This window comes from Sturnira hondurensis, unplaced genomic scaffold, assembly GCF_014824575.4.
Source record: "Sturnira hondurensis isolate 20B ecotype Veracruz unplaced genomic scaffold, ASM1482457v3 Scaffold0008380, whole genome shotgun sequence".
In the NCBI taxonomy this organism is placed as follows: domain Eukaryota; kingdom Metazoa; phylum Chordata; class Mammalia; order Chiroptera; family Phyllostomidae; genus Sturnira; species Sturnira hondurensis.
Window position 1 is genome coordinate 577121 of NW_028081011.1, and position 27177 is coordinate 604297.

The 27177-nt window shown below is 40.5% G+C and overlaps 1 protein-coding gene across 1 annotated transcript in view; it reads left to right on the forward strand.

Moving 5' to 3' along the window:
- Positions 1-27177, forward strand: part of SEL1L2 (SEL1L2 adaptor subunit of SYVN1 ubiquitin ligase) — a 95600-nt gene that overhangs the window by 64915 nt on the left and 3508 nt on the right. The window contains exons 9-15 of the mRNA XM_037054715.1: positions 4836-4904; positions 5752-5829; positions 21461-21523; positions 22233-22320; positions 24487-24635; positions 25778-25943; positions 26042-26116. Of these exons, the coding sequence (XP_036910610.1) occupies positions 4836-4904; positions 5752-5829; positions 21461-21523; positions 22233-22320; positions 24487-24635; positions 25778-25943; positions 26042-26116 (688 nt within the window). The remainder of the gene's footprint in view (positions 1-4835; positions 4905-5751; positions 5830-21460; positions 21524-22232; positions 22321-24486; positions 24636-25777; positions 25944-26041; positions 26117-27177) is intronic.

The following is a 27177-nucleotide window of genomic DNA, read 5'->3' on the forward strand; positions in this document are numbered from 1 at the left end:
AGCAAATTAAATATCAAAATATCTAATAATAACTAGCTTGTTTTTTTTTTCCTTCTCACTGTTGATTTAATTCATCTTAATTAGTCATCTCAGGAAATATTTGCAGCCTCCTCCCACCACAAAATTCTTAATTATTGAAAACTACTGTATACACAATATTTTTATTATATTATCTTTCATTTCTACATGTATATTTTAATGTCACTTGCATTCCTAAATGTATACAGATCAGAATGAATTGGATTAGAAAAGCTGAGTGTTTTGGTGTATATTACTAAAATGGATGTCATAATTAAATTAAACTTAACAGAAAAATAATATAAACATGTAAGGTCAACTGCTTTGTCTACCTTGCTACCCAGTAAAAAAGGCTAATATTGTCCTTTTCCAAGATGATTTAAAGAGCCTAAGACAAAAGAAGTGCTCATAAATGTTTTTAGAGCAATATATTTTTAGCATTTTATTCTAGAGGAAATGTTACAAACTAATTAAACTGAAAATTTTCTTAAAACCAACAAAAAATCATGCCCATTTTTAAATAAAGAGATGTGAAATCAAATAATAAAATTTCACTTAGCATAATACCTGAGACATAGTATATTTTATAACAAGACATTCTCGATTATAAGATACATTATTTTATGTTCAACTGAGAAAGAAAAAACACTGCAAACATAAATTGTATGATGCCATTGATGATAAGAAATGTCTTTATTAAAGGGGAATATACACCTTATAATCAGTAAAATATAATGGTAGGTGCTCAGTAGACCTATGAAGGATGGGTGGATGGGTGGAGTCTTTGTTTGAGTTGCTGTAACAAAAATACCATAGAATGGGAGAGTTAAAACAATAGAAATTTACTTCTCACAGTTTTGGTGGCTGGACATCTGAGATCAGAGTGCCAGCATAGTTGGATTAGGACTCTCTTCCAGTTTTCAGACTTCTCATTGTTTCCTCCAATAGCAGAAGGGAGGAGCTAACTCTCTGGGGGGCCTCTTTTATAAAGGTACCAATCCCATTCATGAGGGCTCTGCCAATCACCTCTCAATGGCCTCACTCCTATCACTTTGGGCATTAGGTTTTCAGTATATAAACTATGAATTTGGGGGGAACACAAATATGCAGATCATAGCAGGTGAATGAATACATGACCTTAGCTTTTTGAAAGCAAGAACTCAAGTTGGCTCTTGCATATTCATTGAAACAACTTGCATGATATTTTTATTCAGTGTTTAATAAAGTGTTGAATTGATAGCTTTATGGGCAGGTTGATTTAAATAAAAAGAAAAGATAATGGGAATGCCAAGTAAGCCATGAATGTGGAGGACTATGGAACCGGGAATTTCAGAAAACCTCAATTCCTTTGGTCTTTATTGAATGGTTATATTGAAGAATGGGGAAAGCTCCAAGATACTTTTTGCTTCTGGTGAATAGATCATTATCTTTTCCAGAGGGAAACTTTTTTCTAGAGCTCACTATTGTCATACTCAAGAGCCATATTCTGAAACTGGACTTTGAAAATGATTTCATAGAATGATAATACTAGAGTGAGAATGGACCATAAAGCTTAAAATCCAGTCCTCTTGTTTAAAGACTTATAAATTTATTCTTAAATTCACTAGTTTATTTATTCATTCCAGAAATATTTTCTGAGTGCCTAACATATAGTAGACACTGTACTAACTGTAGAGGATTCAACATTGGAGAAGACAAACAGTTAAGCAGACAATTAAATCAATGAATGCATAACATTGTGAGGAAGGACAGCATGCTCTAGGACCACACAGAAGAAAACATGAATGAGGAAACCAAGGCCTGGAGACACTGTGATGTGTACAAATTATAGTAATCTAAGAGTATATTTAGATCTTGGCTCAATAGAGACATTCATAAGAAATAACTTTATTTTTTATATTGGCTCTGATAAATATAATTTGTAAATCATACATTTGACTGTACATTTAATTTATTTACTTATGTTTATAAATCTTAAGTGGCTGCCATATTCCACTAAATCAAAGTCCTTAGCCTGGTACTCAAGATTCTATAATATGGACCCATCATATTTTTTCAAGTCTTAGGTTTTAGATATTTTACTTAAGTCATACTGAAGAAATTACTATTTCCTGGACACACCTTGGGCATTCCCATCTCCTTTCTTTATTCATGTTATTCTCCCAGCTTATGATAACCTCTACACTGGTAAATTTTCTTCATCTTTCATGAGACATTTATCACTTAAGCCCTCTTTCTTTAACTGAGAAGGAAGTACATGGGAATTGGATTCAGGGTTTTTAGTGGGACTCCAGTACCCTTGAGTGTCACTAAAAAGGCTTAGATATTAACAATAACATCCTTACAGTGTAATTGTGAAGATTAGTTAAGAAAAAACTTATAAAATACTTATCACAGAACTGACTACAATATGTATTATTTGATACCCCTCTAATTCTTTTTTGGTGTTCCTTTTATCCCACCTATCATCTATTGTCTTGTTACCATTTATATATATTCTTTTGTGGGCACAGTGTTTTTTATCTATGAATCACCTAGCATACAATACCCAGCATACTACTGTATATACATCAGGTTTCAATCAAGCTTTTTAAAAGGTAAATGAAGACAGAAGATCCCTAGATGGTGTGGCTCAGTGGATTGAATGCCGGCCTATGAACCAAAGGGTTGCAGGTTTGATTCCCAGTCAGGGCACATGCTTGGGAGGCAGACCAGGTCCTGAGTAGGGAGGGCGTGTGAGAGGCAACCATACATTGATATTTCTCTCCCTCTCTTCCTCCTTCCCTTTTTCTAAAAATAAATAAATAAAATACTTTTTTAAGAAAAAAGGAGATGGATGGATGAATGGATGTGTGATGTGATGAGGTCCAGCACTGGTGACATTTGTACTTATGTCCACAAGACAGACCGACTTAACTAATAAGCCTGTGGTTGTCAAATAAGTTGTCAATATTTCTAGAGTGAATTTACATAATTACCCACACTTCTTCTTTAGGTAACTTCTTCTTTTGGGGGAGCAGCAGACCCTTGCACATAAGCCTAGTTAATGCTTTTTAATGTGCAGAAGAGTTGTCCCCTAATAAGATACTTTGGAGAGTGTCTTCATTTCTCATTCCTAGGACTGACTTTTTCTATTACTCCATATTGCCCCTGAGGAATTCAGGATGAGCCCTATGGAATGAGGCAGCAAGGGACAGGGCAGACCTTATGCTTTCTACACTGAGCATTGCATGTAATGTTATAACCTAGAGAGAATCAGAAGCTTTGCTGGCATCCTTCAATTTGGTTTAGAAAGAATTGGCCTCAAGTTCACCTCTACAGAAATATCTGGTCTCAGCAGGCATGCAGTTGTGTTTGGTCCTATTCACTCTGCCTTATAAACATTAAGATGCTATATACCTAACTATGCGGGTTGTATAAACTGTCTTATCAGTACATAGCATCAACATAGATGTGTACTTTTTCAAAACAGTGGACTATTAGGTGTGCAGCTAGGATTTATCTGTTCTCATTAAGTCATACACCCATCCTGCCTTTCCAAATGTGAGAAGTCCTCCCATTGTAAATATATATGTGAGATGCACACACACACATACACATAGGGTCTAGCAGAAGTAAGGCTTGCTTGAACGTGGTTGTTAAGGTTTGTGAATGTCTCACACAAGATGAACAACAACTTGAACATTTCCCCTAAAATGTCATATGGTGTGCGTGAGTGTGCTATTGTTGTTACAGAATTACATACTTATAATTTTATAATAAAAGATTTTGTAATAAAAGGGGTGTTATTTGTGCTGGACTATATACGTGTGTGTGTGTGTGTGTGTGTGTGTGTGTGTGTGTAGTCTCTAGGAGATATATATATAATCTCCACATGCACATATATACTGAGGTTTGGCCAGAAGGTATCCGTCATGTAATATGAAAAATAGAGATATTTACTGAAGAAGATACAAGAAACATTCGACATAGGTTCCCTCAGTTCTCTTCAAAGTAAGCACGTTGGGACCTCCAACAGTTCCCCCAATTGCCATCAGAACCCCCAACATATTTTTTTGAATCTCATTGATGGTCTGAAATATCTTCCCTGTCAAAGGTGATTTTAGTTTTGGGAAAAGTCAGAAGTTTTCAGGGCACCAAATCTGGGCTGTAGTGGGGCTGAGTCACCTGGGTGATTAGATGTTTCACAAGAAAACTCTGCATGATACGTGATGCCTGAGTGGGCATATTGTCATGATGAAGCTGCCAATTACCAGTTGTCCATAGCTGAGGCCTTCTGAATCACCTTCTGAATCACTTTCTACAGAGGAAGGTACAAGCTTAACACATAATTTAATACAGATTTGTTGCTCTATTCACTCAGTCATTTTGAATGTGATGGCCAAACAGTACACATGCTCACTCAGTGGCATCTACCTCCCCAACTGATTAGTTCAAGGAAATTATCATTGTTCATGCATGTGCATTCCAGTCCACTTTCCTTGGTTGCCAAGTTACATCAATGTTACACACACCATTCTCATTATATGAATAATGGCTGGACTGTTTCTGGACATACCTCAAATACAGACACACACACATATATACAATGTGTGTGTAGGTGTCTATATATATACATATATATAGTGTACATATTTATATACTCATTCTCCCACTCTTCAGTTTATGGCTCAAATAGCATTTGGAATACTACTTTGAAGAAAGAAGACATTTCATAGATTTTTTAATGCATGTTAAATGAAATAGAGTTTTCTTTGAAAAGCCATTTGGTAGAATATGTTTATGACTGTTAATAATACTCTTCCATTTCTCTCCAGAAAGCACTATACTACTTTTTAAAGGCAGCAAAGGCTGGAAGTGCAAATGCTATGGCATTTATAGGAAAGGTACATGCTTCTTCTTGATAAATAACTTGCATTTTTTAAAAATCTAAAAAGTTAATGGTATCAGTTGATTGAACCCAATGTAGGATACAGGGATGCAGGCCTCTTCCATGGAAGCAGCTGAGAGGTGCATTTGGCTACAAAAATGAGGGTAGTACCCCTGAGGTGATAGTTTTTTAAAAGCCCCAGAAAACAGCAACTTTCACCTGAGACACCAAAAGCAATCTTGAAGTGCGCCTGTCCCAGGGTTCCTGACTGAATATAGATCAGAATCTCTCCCACAGTCTTTCCCCCTGGAATGTAACAGGAGATCAGGGATAGTTGTGCATCAAAGACTGGTACATTCTTCAATTTAATGAAGTGTCTCCTTCCTTCACTCCCAGAAGAAGACCCAGCTCCACACTTACCAAAGTCCACCCTTGTGTTCCTGTAGAAAGGCACATTCTTTCTTCTTCAAAGATCACTCCCTCTGCCAAGTACTGCCTTTGGCTCCCTGCAGCAAGCTTATATTTATTAGCAACCATGGGTACAAGTGCCCTGCTTCCAGAAGTGCTACATAACAGTAAATTCAGATGCTAGGAAATGTGAAAAAACACAAGCAGAGCTCATGTCTTGGTCCTTGGGCAAGGTCACTCCAAAATGCATGTAGTAGATTGTTTCCTTAGTTTTCCATTTTTAAAAAATTGAAGTTCAATCCACATGATATAAATTAACCACTTAAAAGTGTACATTTCAATGGCATTTACTACATTGACAGTGTTGTGCGACCTTCACCTTTATGTAGTTCTAAAACATTTTCATCACCTTCAAATTTCTTAGTTTTTTACATCATCTTTTAATTTTTTTCTAGATGTATTTAGAAGGTAATGATGCAGCACCACAAAATAATGCTACTGCTTTCAAATACTTTTCCATGGCAGCCAATAAGGTATGTACTCAGCCCATTTCTGCAAACACATTAAAATACTTGGCTTCTATTACATACAGACTAGTGCTGAAAAGTTGACTCCAAAACCTCATGCCTGGCTAACAGGCCTATGAGGAATATCGTGTCCAAGAGAATGAGAATATTGTTAACTATAAAACATGGGATTTAGGTCACAGGGGAGACGTGTCTTCTTGGTAAATAGAAAGTGCCAATGGCTTGTGCTGTTCTAGAAGAAAACCAGAGATAAGCTCAGCTCTCCCCTCTCCCATGCATAGATGAGGCCATCTAACTCAGAAAACAAGAAATAAAATACAGTAGATAAGGACAAAGGAAGGAACAACTCAATCAGTAAAGCAGTAACTTCAGGACAATAACAACCAAGAAATGCCCAGTTTTCTCCTGCTGGACCTTGCCCAAAAGCTGGAAATCCCTCTGGCCCAAGAAGAAAGTTGTCAGAGAGGCAGGCAGGACAAGATGATTGAGAGCAAGGCTCTTCAGACATTTGATTTGAATGCCAACCCTGCTACTTACTAGCTGTGTGACTAGGTGCCGGGGGGGGGGNGGGGCGGGGCGGGGGGGCTCCATCCCAAACAGCTTCCCCGGCTGCCAGGATGAGAATAAGTCTACCAAGACATGATCTGCTTGGGGAGGAAAGGCTGACCAGTCTCTCAGAGAAGAAAGGCCTTGACCCTCTTTCTCAATGGGCTTTTATTGGGTTTAGTTTGCATAGGAATACAGAGCATATATGTAAAGCTCATCAGTCATTGTCAGGCACTCAAGATCAAGGAACAGTTAACATTCAAAGAACTATAAGGGCTTATTCTGAGTCAGGGTCAGATAGATAGAATGACACCAAAGGGCCATAAAACTTTGGAAAACAAACTCATTTTATGCTGGGAACCTTAACATTTAAATTGAGGGCATTCTTAGCAAAGTAGGTTTCACAGGATTTTATGCATTCTTTCTTAGCCCTGATTGCCCCCAGGAACCTCCTGTTCCAGCACAGGGCTGGAACTGCCTAGAACTGCCTCCAGCATTGTTCTAGGTTTAAGTAAGGCAGGGGAAGTAAGGCAGCCAAGAGATTAGGAGACTTTTCACAGATAGAATGAGGACTCAGGCTATAACAAAGTTGAGGGGTGAGGGTCTTTTGTCCCTCCTCCATAATCCCCTAAACCCTTCCCTGATGGCTCCTTCATGACTGTGCCTGTCTTAGGTTGTTCCTCCCTTGAGGAATCTTACCTGCCATTGACTATCCAGCCATCATCCAGGGGCCAATCAGGGTGAAGTAAAGGGGGTAGAGGCTGTGTCCCTACCGGGAGGATAAGTTTTGGCTCCTTAGTGGCTTATGGTCCCAAGGTCTTTTTACTCAGTCTTAGCCATAGAGGGGTCACAGCTTCTGAAACCAGGCAGGGCAGTTCCCAATAACTAGGGACAAGAAACTTAATTTTTCTGTGTCTCAACTTCCCCACTTATAAAATGGGAATAGAAAGATTTGCCTTGTATTGTTGTTGTCGAGATTTATTGAGTTGACATTTCTGTGCTTCCTATTGTAAAGTAGTTAAAGCACTGCCTGGCATATAGTAAGCGCTATATGTCAGTCATTGTATTTAGCAGCCTGGGCTAGTTAGATACAGTGAACTTCAAAGCATATCCAAGGCAAAATGGATTGGGTATATGAGAGAATATATAAATGGTGTTATACTGAAGTTTTTGCCTGGTCGCTAGGTTCAGTGATGCTGGTATCTGCCAGATCGAACATAATAGACTACCCTGAATCCCTTCAGTACGTAAAGAGCTCCTAATCTCAACATTCATCAATTTAACATGGGTGAAAACTTTCTATCCCTGCACAACAGGAAACATTTTATTATTTTATGTCATACTGCAATACTAGCAGTAAAGATATGCTCAAATCATGGAATATTAACAACTGTTCTTTTTTTGAAACCCACATGCTGCTCTTGGAGCTTATATATAAACAACCAGCACTTCAATGCTGCTGCTATTGTGGCATAAATTACTGAGAAGACTGGTACTCAACTCCTCTCCCTTGTAACTTATATGAAATTGTTGCTCAGCAAGACAGTTATCTGGTGTAGCATTAGATGAGGATGACAAGAAAAAGCCAACCAAAAAAGGGGTTCTATAATAGGAAGATGTCTTATAATCTAGCAAATAATGCAGATTTCTCAGCCCAAAGGAATGACGCAAGGAAGTTGAGTTTGTAAAAGCAATTCAGGGTTGTGTAACCAGCAGTGATCTAAGTTAATCATGTTCTAAACCTAAGCTACCTTCTCTTACAAAGGAAATCTGACATTGTATTTAAGGTAATTGCTCTGAATGGCATCAGGTGGACATGGCCATATATTCCTTTATCATGACCTGACAATTTACGAGATCTCTCATTTGAGGTCACTATTAAAGTAAAAGGTTTCTGTCTTCCACTCTTTGCACACCCATACTCTTCTTTTACTAATTTTTAATTGCTTTTCAATTTGATTTTGAGTAAAATCAGTACCAGGATGCAAAGATAGACTTTATAACTATTTTGTCTTTTACTTACTCAGAAACATGAACATTTATCCAATGATACTGAGCCCATATTGGACTATATTCTTCTTGTTTTCTCTCTCAAACCTCTGAACATATCAGGTCCATCCCCAGCCCCATACTTTTGTCCTTCCTCCTCCCTTCCCAGACTCTCATATTCTGAATCCTATTCATCCCCTAGAGCAGAGTTTAATCCTCTCTCCCTCCACAAAGCTGTCCTTACCCTTCTTGGCTCCTGTAATCTTTTCCCTCTTCTGAACTTGCCCTGCACTCATGCTACTCACTGCTAGAACTTTACCGCTTCTACCTTATGGCTTCTCCCCTGCTGTCTGAAGACCATATCTTCTGTAGAGAAGGGCTAAAGTTTGGGTACATAGTAGGAGTTCATTAAATATTTGCCAAATAAATGATCATCTCCTCCCTAAGTTCATGTCAATTAACCTAAGCAAGGGCCCTAATGTGGAAGTTGTATTTGGGGTGATTGCTTACACAAACATTAAGTTTGACCCAGAAAGTGTTTTTAAAATTAAAGAAATTTTATAGCAAAATCTGGATATCGAAATTGTCTTGGAAAATGGGAAGAGCTGACCATATGAGAATGCCATTCCATCTAACAACTGCCTGGAGAGGATCCAAGATGGTAAGTGGTAAGTGGATGTTACACTCACCTCCTCCCAGGGCCAACCTGGAACTATAACTAGTATATAGAACAATCATCCTAAATAACCAACTAAAGACTAGATGAACAGAGGCCTTATAACCAAGAATTTACAGAAGAAGCCCCATCAAGAGTAGCAGGAAGGGCAGAGCCATGAAAAGGGCTAACCCATTGAACATGGGTTCAGTGGCTAAAACTCCAGAGGTATATCTCGGCTGTAAAGTTTCCCCTGAGAAGCATGGAGTCTCAACCCCAAGGCAGGCTCCTCAGCCCAGAGCACAAGAGCCAAGAGGAGGAGCCCACATACTATCTGGCTGTGAAAATCAGCAGGGATTCTGTCTGCCAGGGAAAGATGAGAGCCTGCTAGAAACCCAGGCACCCTCTTAAAGGGCCAACATATGATACCTTGTTTATAGTCACCACCCTTGGCTCTGGCAGAGGGAGGGCAGCCTGAAACAGACTGTTGTGTGGGAAGAGACTGGACTATGTGGCTCCAGAAAAAGAGGTGAAGGGAAAACTGCCAGGATCCCTGTGCTGAGTCCCTCTCCCACACTGCCCACAGCTGCCATCTTTCTTGGGTTGAGCACTCCCCTCCATAGGGCATCAGCTTGGAGGAATGCAATAGCCACACCCTCTTGACTTGCTGTCACCTCACCCTGCTGAGCTCACACACTGCAGAGAAGTCAGGTGCCTGGACATGTGGTGTAAAGGTCTAGGTGGACTTAGGTCCTGTCAGAGACTGAGTTGTGTAGCTCTGAGACACAGGCCACTCCCCTTCTTTCTGAAAGCCTGACACCTCATGAGAGATTAACTAGCTCCACCATCCCAACTCCTTGCCACCTCACTCTGCTGAACTCAGGCTCTTGAGGAGGTCTCAGCAGAATCCAAGACAGACTGAGTCATGTGACTAAGGTGAGGGCCATTTTTCCCTCAAACTATTCCTTGTTGGAAACTACCCTGTCTAGTTTCAGGAGTTGTAAATACCCACCATGGCTAAGGATGAGCAAGTGACCTCCAGAATATGAGTCACAGGAGAAAAAGCTTGTCTCCGGTAGCAAACGCTGCCTCAGCGTACTCCCCTGCCCCCCAAACATGGTCGATGTTGATGGCGGGTAAGACTCCTCAGGGCAAGGGGCAACCTAAGCCAGACATGATCACTTGGGAGGCCATCATAGAAGGACTTGGGGAGCTGCAACAAAGAGGGAGCAATGGACCCTTGCCTCCCGGCTATTCTGACATAGCTCAGGTCCCCATGTCCTCTGGGAGAAGCCCTTCCTGGCTCTAATCCACTTAAGCCTGAAAACCTGAAGGGGAGGGGTGCAGCTCCTTGCCTTGCTAGAGCGGTAACAGGGGGAAATCTCGAATAAAAAAGAATTCCTAAAATTCCTGTGAAACCTGCTTTGCTAAGAGTGCTTTCATTCATATGTTAAGAGTCTGAGCAGGAAATGAGTATGTCTCCCAAAGTTTCTGCAAACCCCTTTCCTGACAGACACTGACTCAAACTATGCTCTCAGGTTTCTTTGAAATGTTATCTACTGTTTGATCCTTGCTGCCCTGTATTCCTTCCTATGTATTACAACCCAATGAAAGCCCCTGGAGGAAGGGACTCCTGGCCTTTGTCCTCTGAGAAACTGGCCACCTCTCCTCCCCAAGCAGATCATGTCTTGGTAGTGTTTACTTTCATCCATGGCGGACAGGAGGACTTGAGGGCCAAGTCGACCCCACAATTTCTGTGTAAAGCCCTCCCTTTATATGGCCAAATTGGTCTATTTGGGCCTGATAAGCTCTGCAGGACTCACCCTGATGACTACCCAAGACCCTTCCCCAACACGAAAGTCTTCAGGCTTCTGGCAGGTGGCAGCTGGCACTGGTATACTTTGGGACTTTTTTTGAGTGGTCTCAGACCCAGCATTGGCACAGAGTTTGAATCTGTATCAGTCTAGTGAACACCACTCACCCCTAGCTGGTAACTTACTGAGAATCTACCTCATACAACTCAAGCACTGCCAGAGGCTCTTTCAGTGACTGAGCCAAATGGGAAGCCAGTGGAGGCAGTCAGAGGCAGATCTCGGGGTGCCTTGGGCCTTTTGCTGATCTGCCTAACTTAGTGCAGAAAGCAGCTAGCTGTGGTACACAGCTTGGCTCTTCCACTGCACACCCAGACCAAGAAATGGCAGCCATAAACTGTGGATACCATTACAGCTCTGAGCAGTTCACTTAGGAGCAGTTATAGGAAGTTTCTGACATTGACATGCACTGAATGCCCTCTCAAGAAGCCCCCAAATCAACACATCCAGTAGCAGAATTCAGACAATATGAGAGCAGAACCCAATTAGCTCCACAAATGGCATATCCAATAGGAGATCTCAGCAGGCACCAGACCCTGCTGGTGATAATTCCACTTTGTGTGGTCAGCACCCACACAGTATCTCATAAACTAGTTGGGGTCAATCCTCAGAGTCAGCCAGCCCTACATACAGAGGGGCAAACAGCAATCAAAACTCACCTACAATAAGAATGCACAGATAGTACATTCCTAGAGACTGTACCATTGAGACCCATAAGGCACCTAATATATAAGGCCATCCTGCAAAGACTGGAAGACATAGCAGATCTGCCTAGTACACAGAAAGAAATACAGAGAGGCAGCCAAAATGGAGAGACAAAGAAACATGCTACAAAAGAAAGAAAATGAAAAATCTTCAGAAAAATAACTAAAGGAGATGGAAGCAAGCAATAAACCAGATATAGAGTTCATGATGGCTCTACAGATACTCAAGGGACTTAGGAATGAATAACTTCACCAACATAAAAAAGGACATGTAAAGCATAAGAAAGTACCAATTGGAAATTAAGAGTACACTATGTGTAATGAATAATACACTAGACCAGCAATTTTCAACCTTTTCTGTCTCATGACACTCAAACTACTAAAATTCTGCAGCACACCAAATAATGTTATATTTTTGGCTGACATGACAAAAAAGATATAATTTTGATTTATTCACACTGGATGTGTTGTCACTGTTGTTGTGTTGGCTGTTGTCATTTTTTATTGAACAATCTAAAAGAAAAGAGATCGGTGCCCTGATTAAATAGTCAGATATTACACATTTTAAAATGCCTTGCAGCACACCCATAAGCCACAGCACAATAGTTCAGAATTGCTGCAGTAGAGGGAAGCAACAGCAGGTTAGATGAACCAGAGGATAGAATCAGTGATTTAAAAGACAAGGTACCAGAAAACACCCAATCAGAACAGCAAAATGAAAAAAAAAAAAAAAGCTTAAATGAGAATAGTTTAGGGGACCTTTGGAACAACATGAAGCATAACAACATGCAGAATAACTGCATGCTGGGGGCAGAGGAAGATGGTGGCAGAGTAGGACAAATGATTTCACTTCTCTCCACGCACCGGAGAAGGACCTGGCTGATATTCGGAGGAGCACAGCAAATGCCCAACGGGGACCCATCATATAAGAAGCCAGGACTCCAGAGACTGTAGCAGACACTGAATGACCAGAGGTTGAGGAGAGGAGATGACCGCAGATCAACAAGGTACAAGGCAGCAGCGCAGAGGTGGCGGCAGGCCCCCCACCAGGCCGCGCCAGGGCCCTGGCCGGCCACCCTGGTCCCTGAGAGCTGAGGGTGGGCAACACCGACTCTGGGAGAGAACTGGTCACTGGCACCGCCCCCCCATCTGGCGGGGCCCAGATTGGAAAACACCATAAGAAGTGGCAGAGAGAGGAGTGAGCATTCGGAAGCAAACCAGAAAGCTCTGATAACCCGTGGAGTCAGGTTGCAGGCTTGGGAGAACTGAGAGTTGCCCGAGCATACTCTGGCCCTAAGCATTCCCTCCTCCACGGGGCTGTGCTGACCCTCGAACAGTCTCAGGGAGTCTCTGGGAGTCCCAGGCTACTGGCAGGACCTCTAGAAGTGAGTCAGTTGCAAGCTCCATCCCTACTCACCCGGCACAGACTGGGAGGCACCGGGAGTCAAGCCGTGGCCTTCGGCTTGGGTGGCTGCGGGTCGCCCCTGCCTTCCGGGACAAAGGAAGTATGCCCTACTGGCGAGAACAGGTGAGCATACTGAGGCTCGAGAAAAGCCACACTAACAGCCCCTCAGGCTGCTGCAGCTAGTGAGACCAGAAGAAAAGGTTTGACTAGCTGGACACCAACCGGAGGAGTAGTGGAAGCAGAGAACACCAAGATACCTACAGGAGACTGCACCACTGAATTTCACAGGTATCCTACCACAGAAGTTCACACCATAAACACAGGGTACCAGAACAGATCAATTTAAGAAGCTGAGGCCAACAAGAAGAGCATCACAAACAATGGGAAGACAAAGAAACAATGCCCAAATGAAAGAAAAGGAGGAAGTTTCAGAAAGAATGTTAGATGAAATAGAGGCAAGTCAACTATCAGATATTGAATTCAAAGCACTGGTTATCAGGAAACTCAAAGAGCTTACAACGAGCTACCAGAAACTACAGGGGAGCTACAAGGAACTCCACAAATTATACCAACATGAAAAAGGAAATAGGAACTATCAGCAAAGGCCAAGAGGAAATGAAGAATACAATTTCTGAACAGAAGAACACAGGAGAAGGTATGAATAGTAGGATTGATGAGGTGGAAGACCGCATAAGCAGGCTCGAAGACAGGGTGGAAAGAATCTCGCAGATGGACCAGGTAATGGAAAAGAGAATCAGAACAAATGAGGAGAGTCTAAGAGAAACGCAAGACAATATGAAACGTAATAATATCCAAATAATAGGAATACCAGAAAAAGAAGAAGAAGAACAAGGGATAGAAAACCTACTTGAAAGAGTAATAAATTTTCCTAAGTTGAGGAGAGAGAAAGTCACATGAATCCAGGAATCGCAGAGAGTCCCAAGCAGGTGGAACCCAAAGAGGCCTACTGCAAGACACATCATCATAAAATGGCAAACCTCCAAGACAAAGAGAAAATCCTAAAGGCAGCAAGGGAGAAAAAGGAAGTAACATACAAGGGGGTCCCAATAAGGTTGGCTACTAACTTCTCAACGGAAACATTCCAAGCAAAAAGAGAATGGCAGGAAATATTCCAAGTAATGAGAAACAGAGGCCTACAACCAAGGCTACTTTATCCAGCAAGGGTCTCAATCAAGATAGAAGGCCAAATAAAGAGCTTCCAAGACAAAAGAAGTTTAAAAGAATACGCCTCCATAAAACCAGCTCTACAAGAATTACTAAAAGAGCTGCTTTAAGGAAAGGAAGGAAAAGAGAGAGACAGAGAGGAACACAGGTACATAAATGGCAATGAATAAGTACTTTTCAATAATAACCTTAAACTTAAATGGATTAAATGCTCCAATTAAAAGACATAGAATAGCTGAATGGTTAAGAAAGCATGATCCACACATATGCTGCCTACAAGAGACCCACCTCAGCTCAAAAGACCACCACAGACTGAAAGTGAAAGGATGGAAACAAATTTTCCAAGCAAATGGACAAGAAAAAAAACCGGGGTAGCAATTCTCATATCACACAAAATAGACTTCAAAAAAAGGGTTATAAAGAGAGACCCAGAAGGTCACTTCATAATACTCAAGGGAAGAATCCACCAAGAAGACATTAACATCATAAATATATATGCACCCAACACAGGATCACCCAAATATATAAAGAAAATCCTAGAGGATCTCAAGAAAGATATTGACAGCAACACAATTATAGTAGGGGATTTTAACACCCCACTGTCAAAAATGGACAGATCTTCCAAACAAAATATCAACAAAGATATAGCAGCATTAAATGACACTCTAGAAGAAATGGACCTAATTGACATATATAGAGCCCTCCATCCCAAAGAAGCTAAATACACATTCTTTTCAAATGCACATGGAACATTTTTAAAGATAGATCACATGATAGGACACAAAACAAGTCTCAACAACTTCAGGAAAATAGAAATCATACCAAGCATCTTCTCTGATCACAAGGGACTGAAATTGGAAACCAACCCCACAGGAAAAAACCCAAAACACCCAAAAGCATGGAGCCTGAATGGTATGCTATTAAACAATGAGTGGGCCAAGATTGAAATTAGGGAAGAAATCAAAAAGCTTCTGGAAACAAATGAAAATGAACTCACAACAACCCAAAACTTATGGGACACGGTGAAGGCAGTCCTGAGAGGGAAGTTCATAGCAATACAGGCTCACCTAAAGAAGATAGAAACATTTCAAACAAACAACCTAACCTGATACCTGTGAGAACTTGAGGAACAACAATAAAGACAGCCCAGAGCAAGCAGAAGGAAGGAAATAACCAAGATCAGAGCAGAACTAAATGGCATAGAGACTAAAAGCACAATTCTAAGGATGAATGAATCTAGGAGTTGGTTTTTTGAAAAGATAAACAAAATGGGCAAACCTTTAAGTAGGCTCATCAAGAAAAGAAGAGAGAGGACCCAAATAAAAGACCCAAAAGAAGAGAGGACCTAATTTCATTTTTAACTTAAAAATGAAATTTATCATTATTGCCTCGTAATGATTTGATGTATATTTTCCCAGAATTTTCCAATGAAATATATTTTCAATTCAACTTATTTTATTTTTATTGTTATTTGATTACAATTGTCCCTCTTTTTCCCCATTATTCTCCCCTGTCCTGCCTACCCCTCCCTCTCCCACATTCAGTCCTCCCCAGCCATTGTCCTTGTCCATGGGTCCTTTATACATGTTCCTTGACTTGACCCTTCCCCTTCTTTCACTTGTTATCTCCCTCCCTCCTCCCTCTTGTCACTGTCAGTTTGTTCTTTATTCCAATGTCTCTGGTTTATTTTGCTTGCTTGTTTATTTTATTGATTAGGTCCCACTTACCGGTGAGGTCATTTGGTATCTGTCTTTCACCATCTGGATTACTTCACTTAGCACAATACTCTCCAGTTCCATCCATGTTGCCACAGGGGGGAGGAGCTCCTTCTTTCCTTCTGTGTAGTATTCCACTGTGTAAGTGCACCGCAGTTTTTGATCCACTCTTTTAGTGATGGGCACTTAAGCTCTTTCCAGCATTTGGTTATTGTAAATTGCATGGCTATGAACATTGGGGCATATAGGTTCTTTTGAATTGGTGTTTCAGGATCCTTAGGGTATAATCTCAGCAGTGGAACTGCCAGGTCAAAAGGCAGTTCCATTTTTGTTTCTTTGAGGAAATTCCATAGTGTTTGCCACAATAGCTGCACCAGTCTGCATTCCCACCAACAGTGTGCTAGGATTCCTTTTTCTCCACAACCTCTCCAACATTTGTTTATTGATTTGTTTGTAATGGCCATTTTCACCAGTGTGGGATAGTATTTTGTTGTGGTTTTAATTTGCATCTCTCTGAAAGCTAGTGGTGCTGAGCATCACTTTTACATGTCTCTGAGCCCTCTGTATGCCCTCCTTGAAGAAATGTCTGTTCAGGCCCTTTGCCACTTTTTAATTAGATTGTTAGTCTTTCTAGTGTGGAGTTGTGTGAGTTCTTTATATATTTTGGAGGTCAAACCCTTGTCTGAGGTATCACTGACAAATATATTTTCCCATTTGGTTGGTTCCCTTGAAATAGACATTTATTTTTAAAGTGTAAATGCCTAGAGCAGATAATGAGGACTTGCCACTACCTTTAGACAGGGCAGGTACTTTCTGGCTCGCCTCAGGCTCCACCACTCCATAAACTAGTTTAATGCACTTCTTACATTACCTGCATGGCCACTCATGACCTGAGTGTTATAAAAGATATTCTTGGCCTTAAGAGGTTGGGGAGTCATCCAATCAGCCTCTGATTTCCCAGGGACTCTCTCAGAGAAAAAAGGTAATCTGTCCCCACTATTCTAACCTTTCTCCTCCTTCTCTCTCTTTCACTTCCCCCCTCTCATTTCTCTTCCCTTCCTTTTTTCTCAACCCCTAAATGAGGATAGTTAGAAGAAGACAAATTCAGTAGATTTTTATTATATCCATCACATCAGGCCTTACTATCATCAGACCATACTATCCTAATAGTCCTAGGACCACGAGTAGATGTTCTCAGGGAGAAGAAGGAAGAAGAGAGCAGACATACACCACCTGCTTTAAATTCAGGTGCACTATCCTTAAGAATTCTTACAATAGTTGGCCCTTTAATATTAACAGGCCCAAACTTTGGAGTCTTAAAATAGTCTTTAAACTATGCCTTCTCTAGTTATGCGCCATTCCTATATCATTGAGGGATACTCTGGCTCCATCCACAGCAATTACAGTTAGGTGGTAACAAGAAATCTGGAGAATTTTCTGTTAGAATTAAAGTTCCTGAGGAAATACCATAAGTCAATAAAACAAACCTACAGATCTGCTGAATGAAAACTAAATGGCCAAATGTGACTCCTCACTAAGTCACCACAGGGTGAAATGCACAATGGAAGATAGAAAGAAAAAGTGATGCCCTGATTGATGTAGCTTAGTTGGGTGGATGTCATCCCACAAAGGTCAGTTAATTCCCAGTCAGGGCACCTGCCTGGGTTGTGGGCCCAGTCTCCAGTCAGGGTGTGTGTGTGAGAGACAACCAATAGATATTTCCCTTTCACATCAGTGTTTCTCTCCCTCTTTTTCTCCCTCCCTTCCCTTCTCTCTAAAAATAAATAAATGAAAATTTTTAAAACAATTTTTAAAGAAAGAAAAAGTCAATTTTCTGGTGGGGAAATTACCTTCAAGGTTTACTTCCCTTAAGGATTAATATCCTAAATATGAATATATTTGAACATGTGCTAAATGCTAAAGTGCTGAATTCTCCATTCCCTAGACTATTCAGAACACAAATCAAAAAAAAGAAATTGTAATTAATCATCAAATGGGAAAAACAACATGGTGATGTTATAAAGAGTCAAATTTGAATGAAGAAACATATTTCAACAATGCCTGATCATGCATAGTGACTCATTAAAATTCATACTCCCTAAAATATTATTTTTTCTTTTTATTGATTATGCCATTAGAGTTGTCCCATTTCCTCCTTCGTTCCCCTTCACCCTGCACACCCCCTCCCCCACCATTCCCCCCCTTTAGTTTATGTCCATGTGTCTCAAGTTCTTTAGATTCTATATTTCCCATACTATTCTTGCCCTCCCCCGCCGTCTATTTTCTACCTACCGTCTATGCTACTTATTCTCTGTACCTTCTCCCCTTTTCTCCTCCTCCCACTCCCCTGTTGCTAACCCTCCATGTGATCTCTATTTCTATGGTTCCAGTCCTGATCTAGCTGTCCTCTTAGTTTGCTTTTGTTTTAGGCGTGGTTGTTAATAATTGTGAGTTTGCTGTCCTTTCACTGTTCATATTTTTCATCTTCTTCTTCTTATATAAGTCCCTTTAACATTTCATATAATAAGGGCTTGGTGATGATGAACTCCTCGGATTTGACCTTATCTGAGAAGCACTTTATCTGCCCTTCCATTCTAAATGAAAGCTTTGCTGGATAGAGCAATCTTGGCTGTAGGTCTTTGGATTTCATGACTTGGAATACTTCTTTTCAGCCCCTTCTTGCCTGTAAAGTCTCTTTTGAGAAATCCACTGACAGTCTGATGGGAACTCCTCTGTAGTTGACAGTCCCCTTATCTCTTGCTGCTTCTAGGATTCTCTCCTTCATTTTAATCATGGCTAATGTAATTATGATGTGCCTTGGTGTGTTCCCTCTTGGGTCCACCTTCTCTGGGACTCTCTGAGCTTCCTGGATTTCCTGGAAGTCTATTTCCTTTGCCAGACTGGGGAAGTTCTCTTTTGTTATTTGTTCAAATGAGGTTTCTACTTGTTGCTCTTCCTCTTCCCCTTCTGGTACCCCTATAATTTGGATGTTGGGGTGTTTATTTTTATTTTTCATAAGAGTATATTTTAATATAATAAAATTTATATAATATGTATTTTTTTGTTTTTTTATTAAATATATATATATTTTAATTCTTTTTCAGGTACAATTTTCTTTCTTATATTCCCAGCCCTAACCCCCAGTGCTCCCCACCTCCCTCCCATTTCCACCCCCCACCTTAGTTATTGTCCATGTGTCCTTTATACTTGTTCATGTGAGTCCAGCCCCTTTTCCCCTATGATTCTCTCCCCTCTCCCCTCTGGACCCTGCCAGCCTGTTCCGTATTTGAGTGTCAATGGTCATATTTTGCTTGCTTGTTTGTTTTGTTGTTTAGGTTCCTGTTAAAGGTGATATCATATGGTATTTGTCTTTCACCGCCTGGCTTATTTTGCTCACCATAATGCTTTCCAGTTCCATCCATGATGTTGCAAAGGGTAGGAGTCCCTTCCTCCTTTCTGCAGCATAGAATTCCATTGTGTAAATGTACCATAGCTTTTTGATCCAGTCATTTACTGATGGGCATCTAGGTTGCTTCCAACTCTTGGCTATTGTAAATTGTGCTGCTATGAACATCGGGGTGCATAGGTTCTTTTGGATTGGTGTTTCAGGGATGTTGGAATGTTTAAAGATGTCCTGGAGGTTCCTAAGACTCTCATTTTTTTTGAATTTTTGTTTCTTCATTCTTTTCTGTTTGGTCATTTTTTTCTCCCTTCTGGTCCACTCCCTTGATTTGAGTCCCAGTTTCCTTTCCATCACTATTGGTTTCCTGTGCATTGCATTTCCCTTCATTTCAATTAGTTTAGCCTTCATTTGTTCCTCTAATTTGTGACTAATATCAACCAGGTTTGTGAGCATCCTAATCACCAGCATTTTGAACTGTCCATCTGATAGGTCGGCTGTCTCTTGGTCACTTAGAAGTATTGGCTTTGGGGCTTTGAGCTCTTTTTCTTCTTGAGCCATAATGTTTTGGTCTGTTCGCACCTGTTACATATGAACAGTGGAGCCTTAGGTGTTCACCAGGGTGGGGCGACCCAGTGGCTGGGTTGTGATGCTGTATGTGGGGGCGGGGTCAGAGAGGGACAATGGCATTTGTTCCTCTCTCTCTCGGATTTTGGTCCCCTCTGCTGCTTTCCACAAGCAAACCGGCCCCCCCTGGTGCTGGCTCCTGGGTGTGTGGGTCTGTGCACCTTCCAGGACCCTGTGGGTCTCCCCAACAAACTCTCTGTGAGCCTGGGAGTTTCTCCTGCCTCCTTGACCCAAAAAGTTTTTCCAGTTAGTGCTTTTAGGCTTTAATTCTCATCGCTGGGGCCCTAGCCCAGCTCAGCCTAGCCCAGCCTGTGCCATCTGTCTCACTGCTTGCTCCTTCACCTGGTTTATCTAAGTGTGATGTGTGACCACAGTCAGCCAGCCACCTTGTGCCCCTACTGGGTCTGCCTGTTGCCCCCACCACTACCTGGGATCTGCCAACCACCTCCTGCATGCCTGGGAAGTCCAGCAGCCACCACTTTTTCCTGCGCAACCCCACTTGTCCACCAGCCACTGACTCCACCCCTCTTATTGGTCTGGATGAATGGTTCACTGTTATTGGACTTCCATACAGTTCAATTTTCTATGTTTTGGTGGCCTTTTTGTTACTAAAACTTTGTTGTCTTTAAACTTGGTTGTGCAAGGAGGGACAGTGTTTCCACCTACACCTCCATCTTGGCTGGAAGTTCCCTAAAATGTTATTGGGCATTTGTGGTAATCTTCTTTGATCAAAGCAGGTAACAAGTGTCTGCATAGACTTCTCCCTTCTGGAAAACTCCTATATACCCTTCAAAATCTAGGTCAAATATAACTATTTCTGACTACTCAATCCCTGCAGACTCTAGTCTCATCCAGGTCTTTGAGTGTCCCTCTTCTAGGTACCCACAATGCACTCGATCCATTTCTACTATAGGGATTACCACATTTGACATGATCACTTTAAGAGGGCCTACCTAGTGAGTCAGCCTACTAGACAAGAATTACTGTAATCATCTTCTAACTTTTACCTCCTAAATCTGCCCTATGCCTTTTATGGACTCACACACAAAGCAAGCACTAAATAGAAGCTGAATGAAAGAATGGAGGAAAGATTTGACTTTAACTTACCTTTTTTCAGTCAGAAGGAGTTATGAGCCTGGCTGTTGTGGTTCAGTGGATTCAGCACCCTACGTGCAACCCAAAGGGTCACCAGTTGGATTTCCACTCAGGGAACATGCCTGGGTTGAGGCCATGTCCCCAGTATGGGGCACACAAGAGGCAACCACATGTTAATGTTCCTCTCCCTCTCATTCTCCCTTCCTTCCCCTCCTTCTACAAATACATACATACATACATACAATCTTTTAAAAATCTTTTTAAAAAGTTATGAAGGTATGAAAGAGAAACTAGACAGGGTCAGAATAACTTGCCAACTGCCTTATTAAACTGCCTTGATTAATTACCTACTGTGTAATGTCAAGTAGTTTGAATGATTTTTTCAGTAATTGTCCTTACCATTAATTCTTCTTGAACTTTACTTGGACTTTTAAAACTCTTCTAGGGCAATGCAATCGGTCTTCATGGGCTTGGCCTTCTTTATTTTTATGGAAAAGGAGTTCCTGTGGTAAGTTAAATAATTTCTTTATCTTTTAAACATAATAGAGAATAAAATGATCTAACGAAATATTTGCCAAAGAGACATAGAATAACCTTGAGACAAGAATAGCAACCCTAATCATTACCTAAGGAATAATAATCTAATGTAATGGTAACTTTAGAAATAGTCTAACCCTGAGAATTTTTTGATAATTTATCTNGGGAGGGTGAGAATAGTGGGGGAAATATAGAATCCAAAGAACTTGAGACACGTGGTTATAAACTAAGGGGGGCAGAATGGTGGGGGAGGGAGGGTGCGGGTGGAAGGGATTGAAGGGGGGAATAGAACAACTGTAATGGTATAATCAATAAAATATATTAAAAAAAAAAAAAAAAAAAAGGAATAATAATCTAATGTAATGGTAACTTTAGAAATCGTCTAACCCTGAGAATTTTTTTGATAATTTATCTTCTTAGCATAACCTCTGTCTTTGAGTGACCTTTCCCAGTATCTGACAAAACTTACTGTCAGTGTAAGAAAAGACACAGTTTATATCAAAAATGAGATAATTATTTCTTAGTATAATCCAATAAATAAAATGTATAATACTTCTAGTACTATTTTAATTAGCCTAGATCACATAGAGTACTATCTATACTCTTTTTTAAAATGGAAGACAATTGTACCATGGAGTTATACATACACCTCTGAGTAATATAGTGTAATTATCTTGCAGAATTATGCCGAAGCACTTAAATACTTTCAGAAAGCTGCAGAGAAAGGATGGCCCAATGCACAGTTTCAGTTAGGCTTCATGTACTACAGTAAGTGCTATGAATATGATTTTTAAATCTACTCTTTTTTAACAAAAATCAAGGGACTGGTGTGTGGTTTAGACAGAACACTCAGATAGCAATTTGAAAAAGAATGTAAAGAAGATGGAAGGAAAGAACACCAATTAAGAGAGGAGGTACAGAATCAGGAAATGCACTTTTGAAAAGGTTAAGTTTGAGGTACCTTGTGATATCCAATATACATACCCAGAAACAAGTTATGAAACTAAAAGAAACGTCAAACTCGCAGGTGTTTGTTAAGAACAGCTGAGGTTCCCAAGGGAAAGGAGAGTGTGAGAAAGAGAAACAGAGGGCCATGATTAGAAATCTGGTGATCTTTGGTGTTATATTAAAAAGATGGGCAGAGACCAAAAGAAAACCAAAAAGACATATGATCAAAGAATAGGGGGAAAGTGATCTTAAGGAACTCAAATATAGAACTTTCAAGAAAGAGTAAATGAATGAGCACCCCTGGTTCTCAATTTTCAAAGGAAGGAAGGGAAGAAAGAAGGAAGGTTGAGTATCCATGGGCTTGTCAATATTGAGGATGTTACTGAGGTCATTGGAGTGGTTGATGTAGAAGCCAGATACAGCATGTTGAAATGTGAGTGGAAAGTGAGGAAGTAGGTGAGTAAAAATTACTTTTGGAAGTGCTGCACATTTAAATGGAAGGAGAAAGATGTAATGGTAGCATGATGGGGACCAAGAACCAAGAAGGAGTTGATTTTAGGGTGTTGAGAGATGTGAGTATAATTTTTTACAGAGGAAAGAAAACCAATCAATGAAGGTGGTTAATGAATCATGGAAAAGATGAAATAGTTGATGAAAAGGGGTTCTGGAAAAAGCTGGGTGGCTTGATATAGAGGAGGGATTTCTCATACTCAGAGATGAAGGCAGGGAGGAAAGGATGATACATGTGTATATCTGAGGGACAAGGGAAAGAGGCAGGTGAAGATTTCCCCAGTGAGCTAGCAGTTAAAAAATTGCTTGCAAGAGCAAAGGTAGAGTGATTGGTGTAGGAAGTCTTAGAAAGCCATGAAGATTTGTAATAATTTCTGTGGGGACTGATATGGGGCATGGTCAAGGCAAGTACCAGGAGATCTGAACATACTTGAGTCACTGAACTAAGTCCTTCCTGTTAGAGGCTGGGCTAGCGTAACAGGCTGCATCACCCAAGAGGTCAGAGGTGGCCAAAAGTCAGCTGGCATTTTCCACAGTAGCCCAAGGGAGGACTTGTTCTGTACTGTCTTGGGGAGTTACCTAGGATGGCCTTATTTCTCTAGTTTATTCCAAATCACAGGCTCAGGATCTATCAGACTCTTTTAAGTTTCTAGAGTAAGAGTAATAGTAATAGCTAATGCTTATTAGTCTTTATATGTATTAACTCATTTAGTTATCTCAAACTGTCTAGGGGATTTCCCAGTTTATAGGTGAGCAAACTGAGCTGTACTGTGGTTAAACTTCTTGGCCAAGATTGCTTGGGATTCAAATCCAAGCAATCTGCCCCTACAGCATTTGTTCATATTCACTACATGGCATGCTTCTAAATGCTATGAAACACTGGTACTGGAGGGGAATTTAAGGACCAACTACTGAAAGCCCCTCCCTTTACAAATGAAGTGCCTGGAGGTGCCCAACTCACAAAGAAGAGCCAGGACCAGAGTCCCAGCTGCTGAGTGTGTGTTAATTCGCTGCCCCCAGCTCCAAGCCTGAGTTGAGTACCAGCAGAGCCTCCAGGAGCTGGAATCTGCCTGCTGCAAATTCCATAGTTATGGCTGGGAGGAGCTATACTGCTTTCTGGTATAAAAGTATGACAAGAATGGAGGGACACATCATGGTGAAGCTTTTGGTCTTCAGAGACCACCATTTGCTCTCCTACGTATTATTAACTTTTATTATACTATATTGAGAAGATATTTTCATGAGATTAAGCAGTGCTTCACTTTTCTGAATATTTTCATAAATGAAAGTTTTCATAATCTTACTTATAATCAAATTCAACCTCCCACCCTCAAAACAGTAGCCTTAGAAAAGCTTAATTTCTGGTTGGCTTTTCCCATCCATTTAAAATAGCAGGCATCACTATGACCATTATATACAAAGATTATAACATGAAAAAAAGAAATTGGGGTGACTCAAAATGATTTAAATTTTCAGCTGGCTCTGGAGTATGGAAGGACTATAAACTTGCCTTCAGATACTTTTACTCAGCATCTCAGAGTGGGCAGCCCCTCGCCATTTATTACCTGGCTGAGATGTACGCAACAGGAACAGGAGTGTTGAGATCATGCAGAACTGCTGTGGAGGTAAATGATGAGATGTTTTTAAAGTACTTTTAATTTATCATACAGAAGGAGTGATACTGCCCTGAAATTGGTGGTGCCTTTGATTTTATAGATATCACGTCTTTTCTTCCAGTTGACACAATGTGTACCCTGACAGTTGTCAGGGGAGAAAAGCACTGATGTAACTCAGACTGGGGAATGGAGGAAGAGAAATGATCCCTCTGCTCTTGCGTTTGGCTTTTCATCAGTTCAGAGCTCTCTCAGAATTCAGTTAAGGAGCTCTGTTTCAGTCTTCAACCCAATCACCAGGGCAATTTGGCGCTTCTAGTGGGATTGGGCAATGCAACTTAGGAAATGAAAGGCTTGAAAGGAAGGAAGGGAAGAAAGAAAATGTAGTTTGCTTCTTCCCCCAAAGCAGGATCTTTAGGTATTTTATGATTTGGTTGACAACTTAGAAAGTGAATTATGCCAGCCTGAGCCAGGAATGTACTCTTCAAAAGAATGCTTTTAGAATCTTAATGCCTTTCTTTGATTTATTAAATGCTTCCACTGCACCAATATAAATGCCTCCATGTTGCTATCTGGCCTGTCTGAAACTCATTTCAAACGCTGCCAGATAATAATCTATCTTTAGATTCGCTCCTTTGCCAACTTCTAATGAATTATGTATGGCTAACCTCTTTGGTTACATAAGGGCTATTCAGCTAAGTTGACGTTTGTCCCCATAGAACTCCACACAGCTCCATCATGGTTATATCACCTACACCCCAGGCAATGTCTTCCCTTCATTCTCTCCTTTCCACATCAGCTTCAACCTTATAACTCCCCCTATCAGAGAAGCAGTGCCCAGGAAGGCCCTTCATTTAAAAACAGAGGTCGATAGAGTCTCGTCCTGCCAAATAGCCTCCAACTCAGGAAAGTTTATTATAAAACATAAAATAAGCCTCAGGAAGTTTCAGCTCAAGACAAAAAGACCACTTATAATCTTTGTCTCTATGAAAGGTATTAATTCTTAACTCTAAATCATTTGCAAAAGCCATGCTATAGACCAGAAATCCTTGTCTGACTGGCCAGCAGGAGCTGAGGAACGATGTCATTTATCTTTTACCTGGAATGAAGTATATTGGCTAACTAATCTATTTGATTTCTCTTCCCATATACAGCTCTATAAAGGTGTCTGTGAACTAGGCCATTGGGCTGAGAAATTCCTGACAGCATACTTTGCCTATAAGGATGGTGATATAGATTCTTCTCTCGCTCAGTATGCACTACTTGCAGAAATGGGCTATGAAGTAGCTCAAAGCAATTCAGCATTCATTTTGGAATCTAGTAAGATAAATTAAAATTCCCTAATCATACATATTCATGTGTGATTTTACTACAGGGGCATTTTAAGTCTTCCTAATGGAATGTCTCCTTTATTTTAGAAAAGGCTAAAATTATTGAAAAAGAGAAGATGTATCCTATGGCACTTCTCCTGTGGAATCGGGCTGCCATTCAAGGTATAGAACCTAGATAAATTACCTGTTCCCTACCCACTATTATTCATCTCATTTGCTTCTGCTGAGCTCTTGGGCACACAGGCAGAGAGTTGCAGAATATCAAGTAGGTGGTATTTCACATTGTACTGATGTTAGGGTTAGCCTTCAGTTACATGTCATTTCTTTTCTTTGGTATTCTCAAGGTCCTCACTTTAGCAAACCATATGAATTTTTCCGTGGCTCTGTCTCTATGGCACCAGAACAGTTGTTTGAAACATGACAGTTTTATTCAAGAAACCAATTTTCTTGGTCTGGCTTCAGTCATTTGCTAAACTTTTTCTGAATTTAACTAGAGATTGGTCTACGTATTAATGAGTTTATAAGTAAAAATATACATGGATCTAACACTTAATTTGATTTCTCTTTTAAAATAGCACATTGATGCTTACTACAAACTTTAGATCTTGACTATAACCATTAGCATGTTACCATCAAAAAAAAAAAAAAGAGTTAACTGGCCAGATCCTCTTTTCTTTCCTGGAGTCCTCATGCCCCACATGAAGGGATCACATGTGACAAGGAATGTTAAGATAGCATTAGTAGGGACATTTTGCATCACTATGTCTTGTTCCATTCCTTCCCTAAAATTATATTACTAAGAGCAGAGAGACACTGCAAAACTGTCACAGTTGGCATTTTTATATGTGAGGAACTCTCCTGCAGTAAGAGAGTAATTTTACTTCCAGTTAAGTTTCTTAAAATTGTCCCATGCTGAGGCCAAATCATCCTTTCTACAAGAAGTGAGTGGGATAAAAAATGATTCTCAGCTGATGCTAATATGAGGCAGAGGAACAAGTCACAGTGGTGCCTTCTCACCCAGTTAAGCTGGTGACACAGCAGTAAGCCATCCATGCAATTTTAGTGAAGAATTCCCTTAAAAAAAAAAAGTCTATGCTTTCTAAATGCAATAAAGGCCTTGTTTGGCATGAGAAATGACACTGGCAACCTCTCAGGTATGGAAAATTAGCCAAACTGCAGCAAATACTAGTTTATTCCAAGCCAGGAAATGGTGCGGAAATTTC